Here is a 9,802-nt window from a genome sequence, read left to right as displayed (position 1 = left end):
TCGGCCCCGATATCAGCCATTGGGGCTCCCGTGGCGGAAACGAACGAAGGGTTTCGGCTCTCTTCGTCTCGTGGAGGGGGGCTGTGCTCTCTGATTGGCCGGCGCTGACAGTGCGTGCAGTGGGGGCTGGGTGGCGTTGAGCTGAGGTCGGAAAGTGTACTGAAGAATAATATAGGTTATTGTAAAAATATGCAACTGGCATAAAACTTTATTAGGCAGTAGTTTATGTTCCGGATGTCAAAGTCACATCTTTGCCATTCTTCCATTCTTGTTTGTGTCTTAACGGAAGGACATAACCATACTTCACAAGTGAACTACCCTGGTGAGGTAGCAATAACCGCATCGTTGTACATGAATAAATCGTCATGGTCATGAGTGTTAATGCACCACTTTGAATAAAGCTCTATGACAAAAGTTATGACAGTAGTGTAGAATTAACTTACTTGAAGTAAATGTGGAAGTAAGCTGGGCAGTGGTGCATAGTGCAGCCTGGTTATTGTGGGTCCCAGTGTCTGCAAACGATTGCCACCCACCCATGCAGCGCCCCAAGTTGTAACAGGTAGATTGTGTCCCTATTTTAAATGGGAAAGATGTAATTCCACTGAGTGACAGGTTATGGATAAAGGAAGGGGCAAAACCTGACTCTTGGCATAACATGAGAGTAGTTGTTTCCCAAAAGTGCAATTCATGTAATCCTTTTTCTAGCTCATGTTGGTGCCACTGCTGCATTGTTCTTTTGTATTGCAAAAGACACACCTGCTGCCAAAGCCCTGAGGTCTGAGGTGCACAAGGAGGACTGAGGTTTCATCTCTGCAATGTGTGCTCAGGACAGAGGTGAACAGGGCTGGGCAGCTGCAGCTGTATCCCAAGCTGCTCCAAAGGGGTTCTTCTACAAACAAAGCAGTGTTTTGGAGTTGATAGTTAAACATGATTCAAAGCAATGTGGAAGACACATAAAGGGCTTTTGCAGCAATAGTTTGAGTATGGAAACTTCTTGCTCCTTAATGCAATAAGACCAGCCAGCTACTTACAAAGGCCTTCTCACCTCCTTTATATACTATTCACGGGCAAATGGTTGTTGTGTTCACTACTGATGCAAGTCTGGCATCAAATGACAGTTCAAACCCCATTTATTTGATGACCTTGATGAAGGTCTACTGTATATTGTTGTTTAGATCACAGCCTAGCAGACACTTCTGCATACTTTCAATTTAAAACAGGATATAATTAATGTGTGATTTCTATCAACTCTCTGTGAGTCACTGATTCTGTGGTGCTGTGAAGGGTTTTGTGGGTTCCACTGATGCTTGGATGAGTCTGAGACAGTGTGGACGCATTTCCAGGGCATTCTGCCCTGCCTGGTCTGGCCAGCGGACACTGAGGTCTCTTCCATACATATGTGTCTTCAAGCTAACTTAGATACTTTTGGTGTTTTCTGTGGTTTTATTTTATCCTGGGCATTTCAAACCACTTTCAGCTCAGACGCACATCACTAAGTTGAATGTGCGCAAAATACAACATATACTCAAGTATCTTCCAAACCTGAGGGTCTTACGAGTGTACCCACATGCTCCGCTTATTTGTGTCTATTTGGCATTGTGCTCTGCTTGACGGAAAAGCTCGAACACCAGACAAAAATGACAAAAAACGTAACTCACATTCCATAGTGCTATATACATTCTCATGAAAAACTGAAATACAAGTTAAATACATACTTATTTTATTCCAGGCTATAGAATAAGTGTATTTAGGCAGTTTTTCAAAGTGTATTGTACACTGCATGCACAATTAATCAGTTTAATAGCTTGACTGTTTTACATTTTGTGTTCAAAGAACTGCATGACAGGCAATGAGATCATGTTATGGCACAAGTTGTTGTCCATTCGGACTATATTCATTTTTTCATAAAATTTTGGGAAACCCAAACTGATAGATGAAATGTCTATTAATCATTTTAATATGAGCATTTGCTCCAAGAAAGAAACTTCATACAAGTTATGTTCAGTTTATAAACCCCTCCAAATAGAGGATTTAAGACAAGAAATTTTGAACGTGATTTCATTGCAGTATTACACTGAAGACTGGTGTAATATTTGTCAAAATGATGTAACAGTTTCCAAATACAGGTTTTGGAATCTTTAGCTAGAAATCCAGGTAATATTTTAGGGCCCACACAGTTAGCTTTAAAAATGTCCTTGAAAGGATGACTTGTCTTTTCTGACAAGAACTTCTACCCTATGTGAAATATCTTATAAAGATAGATTATGACTAGCAGGTCACCATCAAATAGTAACATTAAGAATATGTAAGTCTACATTCGTAAAGGTTTTTGCATGCAGTTTTGTCTTACACATTGTTTAGATGTGTGAACCAAATGTTTGTGCCTCAAACACCAACCAACTTGAAATTACACTATGTAAGTATATACATATATGATGCTGTATATGTTTAGTATCACAGTAAATATAACTGGTATTAAATGATACTAGACATATGTAGGACCATAGTTAAATTCCAGTTAAGAAAAAAAGCCAGAAAAAATCATTCTTCTAACAGTATTTCACAGTAGAAGGAGGCAGTCCTTTCTCACTGACTTCTCCCCCCTCAGGATTTGTAAACATCATAGCTATTACTCTATCAGTATAATAATTGAATATTTTATTCATAATGGTAAGTAACTAACCAACATGAATAAAGTTGTCATAACACAATAACACTTTCAGACAAAACAGTTATTTATTAAAAGAAACATTTATAAATACTTTGTCTTGCATTTTAAACTACATTTTCATAAATAACAATATTTAAAAGTGCTGAATATGGTAGGATAGTCAGCAACGCCACTGTAAACAGATTTGTTTTCCACTTTGTAGTTTTTTTTTTTTAGATCCCATTCTGTCAAACACTACAACAGTTAAAATAGTTGCATAGGGAATAGAGAATAGCCCTTTTAATCATCTCCTGAATTCTATATAAATTACAAAACCAAATGAGTTTAAGAAACAGTTTGTTAAATTGTTCTTATATATCCAAAAAAAGCACACAGGTTTCAAGTAAAAAGAATGACTAAAAAATTCCCCAACTTGCTATTTGAAGCGTGTTCAATAAATTAAGAGGAAAAAAAAGAGAGAGAGAGAGAGGTAGTAAAATAAAGGAAAAAATAAGCCCCAGACAATAAACTAATACCTGTTTCCTACCAGCTACTGTGTAGAGCCAGATCAGCCTTGGTAGCAGCGATTTCAGCAAGAGCTGGCACCAAGGAGTAGCTTGCTGGTTGGAGCCAAGTTTGCTGGGGCTAGATTCCACTTAGTTACACAACTGTAAGACCTTTTGGACCCATCAAAAGCAATGGGAGTATGTTGTGTTTAGTCATAGGAAAGTGAGAAGAACCTTGCCTCTAAAGTATTAGTACAAGACCAGAGCTGACAGTGTTAAATATATATATATACAAACATACATACATATATATATTTAACTAGTGTTCAAAACAATCTCATGGTTTATCTTTAGCAGTTTGTGAGGGATGTGAACACTCATTTGTCTCATATATGGTAGGTATGACGATGTTGGTTTTTTTAAGTTCCAAGTCACTCTCTCTTTAAACATCAAAATGCATCCTAAAATTGGACATTTTTGGATAAAAAGGCCAAGCAAACACTTACTAAAACCACCATGGCAGAAAAGTGATTGGAGAACTGCGCTGCATTAGCTCTCATTTAGGGCTCAATACAGGACTCTCTACCCAGGAAAGATACCCACTGAGTTTCAGTAGGCATTCTGCTTGGGTAAGAACTGCAGATTTAGGAGCCCTTGAAATTTGGTTTAATATTACATTCCAAACTCCTTGTTCTCAAGGAGTTACTCAAAATCAATGAGGCCAGAAGCTAAGTCTTCTTTAACCGACCACCTTGTAAAACATTACTTTGCTTAAAAACATTTTTTGACTGGATTTAGCCTTAAAAAAAAAAAAGGAAAGAAAAGAAGAATCTTACAGGACAAATGCAATTCATCAAAATGTTCTAAAATGCTCTAAAATGCTACATGTAGGCAATTTTTTATTAAATTTCTTTATTTAAAAAAAAACCAAAAAACTAAATTATCAAGCTTTCTGTGTTTGCTTTTTGTTTTCTTATTTTTTTTCTTTTTTCTTTTTTTTTTTTTTGCTGAAGTACATAACATTATACAACAGTGTTAGAACTGGATAGCCAGTCTTTAATAAATCAATTACAGTATCTGACATCTGAAATGTACATTGAAAATCTTTGTTCTTTTAACAATTAAACAATATCAGCGCATAGACTGTGTCACCCAGATACGGATCCCTTTCAGTGGTTTGTGTTTTTTTTTTTTTTTTTTTTTTTTTTTTTTTTTTGACATTGCAAACTCTGTAATGAAAATGCCACAGTTTTGGCAGTGAACAACCAGAGGAATCCTCCATGTGATTTATTTTAAATAAACAGTGATAAATAGCTCTTTCTTTTTCTATACAGAAATATTGGCTTCGAAAAGTCAGTGTATTGTACTCAGTAGAGCATGTTGAGTAATGCTACACCTTAAAAATTGGCTTTTTTCAGTTAGTGATGTTAAAAAATGCAAGCCTCTTTCTGGTTTGCTGCAGTTGTTTCTATGTACCATTAGACTGTATTGCACAAAAAAGTTCTTAAATACAGATATAATTTATGTTATTGGATTAAATATTGCAACAACTAAGTGGTAAGTGAAGCAGTTTTACCTTGCACATGCAGTGTGAGGATACACAAGGAGACTGTTCATAAAACTACAAATACATCATTGCAATCTTGACTGCAGTTGGGTGAAAGGGTTGTGAAACAAATGTATTTTGGCAAATCCGTTGTTTGCCTCCCATGCTATTTCAGGCAAGGAGGACCTTGGTAAAAATGTAGACAGAGACCATAGTATGTATTTGTTTTCTTCACAGTAGCCTGAGTAGAGCTAAAGTGTAGTTCTCCAGGAACCCAGCTCCAGATGTTAATAAACTACTTTTCTTCTGTCCCGCCCACCCCCGAAAAGATCAAGTTATTTTATTTGAAAATTAAAATTAAAACTAAGTTTCAGAAGTAGAGCCTGTAATACTTTCAACAAGAGACTTATAAATTTGAGAGTTCAAGAACCTTGGGAAAGAGTCTCTATGCATTAAGGTGTATATCTGGAGTTGGGCATCTTCATACATATGAGGACTGGGATCCAGCAAGTTTCTGTTGATCACTTCTCTCACCCGGGAGTCAAGACTAACCTGAAGAAGATGAGAACAGATGGATATTATATAGCAATGTTGGAAAGGTTGTAGAAATCTCTTTATTTCATATGGTTCGTTGAACATGTCAGGTTCATTGCTTTATTCAAGGTATATTCTGACTTTCAGAGCCACTGTTCTAAAATGCACACACGTGATTTCAAACTCAGATGATTGACTTTATTTCAGTTTTGACGTGGTCTTTGCATCCATCTTAATAGCTGTAAGATGAAATACCTCTATTTAACAATACAGTGTTACTAAATAAAGTTCTTCAGTAACCTGGATTTCCCAAAATAAGTTATTATACATTGAAATATTTTACTTTTTACATATTTAGAAATATTTCTCAAAAGGAATGTTGAATGACCCTTTTTTGGAGAGCTGAAATGTTGTTGTTGTTTTTTCTGATCAGTAGTGCTTCAATATGTAGAAGCTTCCTATTCAGCATTCTCCTCTGAATGTGTCACAGACTATTTTTTTTCCATTTGTTTTTCATTTGCTACACTTATAACTCGCAAGTTAGCCAGATTTTTTTTTTTTAATTAATCTCCCCATTAATATTAGATATTTCAGATTTGCTCTTCTTTTCATCTGGGAATTTATACTTACAGGTTGTCAGGTGTCCACACTGATGTTGTAAGAAAGTTTCAGTTTTAACTTCTAATTTAATTTTCTAGTCAGAAAATGGCATATTATGCTTGGGAAGAATGCACAGATGATTTTAGATTATCATTTAGAAGTTGGAGTGGATATACAGCTTACTAAGCTCTAGTAAAAAAAAATGTAGTAAGAAAATGCTCTACAAACAACAAAATTAGTGCTTTCTGGATTAAGCAGAATGGCTATAGCAGAGACTAGCACTGCAACCAGCAAGGGTTTTCTCATCTAAGTAAAACAATAGAACATCTACTATAGAAATACTGAGCAAGGATGAGCTAAGCTACTATGATTTAAACTTGATTATGAGGAAAATACACATTAAGATTTAAGCAATTGCTTCCCTCTGACATGCACATGCAGGCACATATCTTAGCAAGACCAGTTCATGAGGCTAGCCAACTGATTCCTCATTACCAAGCAAAATGGCTCGAACAAGAAAGCTCACATTTGGCAGGATAGTGGTGTTTCTTTGCTATTGAATAGTGTAAAAATTAATTGCCATTATAGAATGAAACAAATTAATTATGGATCTCTTAATTCACATTGTAGTTTTTCAGTGACTCACTAAAGCCATATGGCAATACTAATTGCAATTATTAAAGTTATCTCTTTGGTACATAGATGTGTACAAGGTATTTGTTTAGCACATCCTGCCTCAGTGATTTCATCACTGAACAAGGCTGAATATTTCAGGTCCTATGCCAAAGTTTCATCTGGAATAGGATGCTGGAATGACTGAGAACTTTAAAGCTCCTGTTCTGATCTAAAGCATTGCAAACTGTTCTCATTTGCCTCATATGGTTTCCGGTAGGGGCAGGAGCAGTTGGGTTGATGACATCCTTGTGTGTACAGGGAATGAAGTTTGTGAGCAGTTTTCTTAAAACCTAAGTCCAAAAAGAGTTTCTTAGTCTTAGCTGCTGGTTCCTATTGGCTTTGGAAGACAACAGGGCATATAGTAAATATGTGTATACTAGATACACATATATACTGTCAGAAATACAGCAGCTTGCTGTACTCGCAGTTATCTCACTTCAAAGTTAAAACATACACTATTTCACAGAGAATGTAAGGGAGTTTTAAATGGCTGTGGGTTTCCTTCATAAGGATGAAATTGCAAATTATTACTAAAAACAGTACAAAGGTAAAATGTAGCAAGCAAGGTCCACAAGTAAGCATAAATTAACACACACAGAAACAAAGAAGAGTTGCTAAACGTGACATAGCCTAAGAAACTCTTCTACAATGCCTACATATTTATTTATCTTCCTTTTGTGTATCTATGTATTTGTCTGTTCCAAACTGTGATTTGATGCTTTTACTCCACTCCATTTGAAAATCATTTCAGTTGGAGAACTGAAGAAAACTGTTTATAATTTCCTGGATATTATCACACTTTTCATTAGAGGAAATATGTGATCACAATTCTTAGACGATTTGATTGTATCTAGGAATAACCAAAGCAAATTTTGCTTCTTTCCCCAGACAGCTGTTGCAGCAGATAAATCTGTTATTATTCTGACTTAAATCCCCCTGTGTTGTACAGGACACTAATTGTGAATCTATTCCATTATTTAAATACCATGTTAAATATTATTTTATTTGTCATATGTTGCTGAATATTTTGGCGTCATTTCTCCAGAAATCCATTTTCATGATGTACTTCATGTCTTTGGCAGGCAAGTTGCATTACTAAAGAAGCTTTCCTGTTTCTCACCCTTCTGTTTCTGGAATTTCCCTTTCATTCCTCTTGTACAGAGAGCTTTGAGGAGTTGTGGCCAGTGATTCTAAACAGCTCGGTCCTTATGTCAGCACATGTTCCATCCCTCTCTTTCTCATTTAATCTCCTATACTGAGAATTGCTCTCATCTGACAGATCAGGCAGACTTTTCGACCCTTTCTGGCAATCCAGATTTAGCATGTCTGCTCTGGAATAGGAGAAGCCAATCAAACATTTACGGCTTTACCTCTTTTGGTGAAAGTATAGAAATGTAATCTTCATATATAAGTCTTGCTTTTTCTTCAATAACTTTCTTGTTCTGTTCCTTCTTTAGATCTTCACATGCAAGCCAGAAAAGCAGGTTCTCTTCACTATACTCTGTTCGAAGAAACTCTCTAAAAAGGTTCCTCCCAGCTGGTGTTTTCATCATCTTGTCAAAATTCTGAGCCCAAGACAAAATTTCATCTGCAGTAGGGTTTTGGCTGCAAAAGCAAAATATCATTACAAATATGTTTCTATTTTTGTAACAGTGTTTTCATACATTTGTCCAAAATTTATCCTTTCTGCTGCACTTCAGTCCAAAGTGAAAACCAGAATCAACAAGGCTTCAGCAGTGACAGGAGAAATTTGTTCACTCTTCACTTGCTCATTCATTATCTCAATAGCCCACTAAATGTGTTTAATATTAAGAGACATGCACTTGGCTTTCTGCAAGTTTTCTACTTGTGTTGTTCACCATCAGACTAAAGAAAAATCCAGTGACAGAAGTGAATTCCTGCCCTGCAGTTAAAGGAGATGTGAATGCAGGCAGCTGACAGTAGGTTCTCTGTCCTGTCAGGCTTGAGGGACACCTCATGTCTCTGCCTGCTTCTGATAAGATTTGGCCAATCTCTGCCTGCCACACAATTTGGTTCAGCAAAGACGGGAAAAACAAAAGGTTCTTGGCAGTCAGGAGCATACTAATGAAGGCCAACAAAATAGTAATTCAGAGAGCTTTTAAATTAGCATATTTCTCTGTGCTTGTACCTAAGGGTTGCTAAGCTTCTCTCTGGTGCTATTGACCTGAATGATGATTTACTGGCACAAGATGTGATGGATGTTTCTGGCACAACTGGAGAGAGAAGAAATGGGAAAAAATCCTTATTCCCATTTTCTGAAGGAGGCTATTTACAGCTCATAACAGGATGCACAGGATGAGTGAATGAACAGAAGACCAGTCTTTGCCACTAATCCATAAGGTACAAATGAAAAGTCTGAGAAGGTCATACTCAAGTTACTTAACAACAGCTAAGCATGGTTTCACAGTTTGAGTGCTCATCCTCCCCTTCCTGATAGAATACAACACAAGAATTTTAGAGTCTGCTGTTAACACTGTCTCTGTAATCATGTTGCACAATAAGTGACATTTGTCCATATAATTTTAAGTTCATTTTTCAACTGATAGTCTGCATGCAAGACAGAGTGGGTGTCAGGAAGCTATTTATGACACTTTTTTGGCAGACTAAAAGATCTAATAAATGAGAAAGGATTTAACATTTAAACTAAACAGAAAAACAAAAAAGTATAAACATGCAGATTTTATGGTGAAAAGTCCTCTCTCTGAGGAAAGTGAAATGAACCTGCTGGAAAGGGTGGAGCTGGCAAGCAATCCATGTTGCCTAGTTATCAGTTTGGAAAATATCTTTACTGCAGTTGGATGAATACAAGAATATATGAAAAAATACAGAGTAAGGCCATTTTGATCGAGTTTCATCTATTAAGATGTAAAACATCTGTAAGGTATATCATTTCATTAAAAACTGATTTCCCGTTCCCCCTCCAAAATGCCAGTTTCCTGAGGAGATTTGTGAATAACAGCCCTGTGGTTTACAACTAGATTAGCTTAAAAAGAGAATCATGCAGAATCTCCAATTTGATAAACGAAGTCTCATTTATGTCTAAATAACTTATCTTGATCTTGGGAAATAGGAGAAAACTCCTTTGTTGAAGTCTTAAATTTGTTAGACATGAAAGGCAGCCTAAACAATGCACCAGGGCAGTGTCTAAATGTTCCTTGTTCCTAGGTACATGAAAGAAGAGGTTAGCACTGAGATAGGATATTTAAACCTATGGATGTTCTCTCACCTGCTGCTCAGGTATAGCCATGACACACAGAACAGGCCTGATGT

General features: G+C 36.5%; 1 protein-coding gene across 2 annotated transcripts in view; it reads right to left on the bottom strand.

The window, feature by feature from the left end:
* Nucleotides 1-4,379: 4,379 nt before the first annotated feature.
* Nucleotides 4,380-9,802, bottom strand: part of RGS17 (regulator of G protein signaling 17) — a 69,173-nt gene continuing 63,750 nt past the window's right edge. For both annotated transcript variants that reach the window (XM_042819817.1, XM_042819824.1), the window contains exons 4-5: nt 7,882-8,116; nt 4,380-5,254 (exon numbers count right to left, since the gene is read on the bottom strand). In XM_042819817.1, coding sequence (XP_042675751.1) covers nt 5,066-5,254; nt 7,882-8,116 — 424 coding nt within the window. In that variant the 3' untranslated portion in view covers nt 4,380-5,065. The remainder of the gene's footprint in view (nt 5,255-7,881; nt 8,117-9,802) is intronic.

Source organism: Centrocercus urophasianus, unplaced genomic scaffold (assembly GCF_019232065.1).
Source record: "Centrocercus urophasianus isolate 14NV4802_14NV808 unplaced genomic scaffold, USGS_Curo_1.0 seq_10, whole genome shotgun sequence".
In the NCBI taxonomy this organism is placed as follows: domain Eukaryota; kingdom Metazoa; phylum Chordata; class Aves; order Galliformes; family Phasianidae; genus Centrocercus; species Centrocercus urophasianus.
This window is presented reverse-complemented; position numbering and strand designations above follow the sequence as displayed.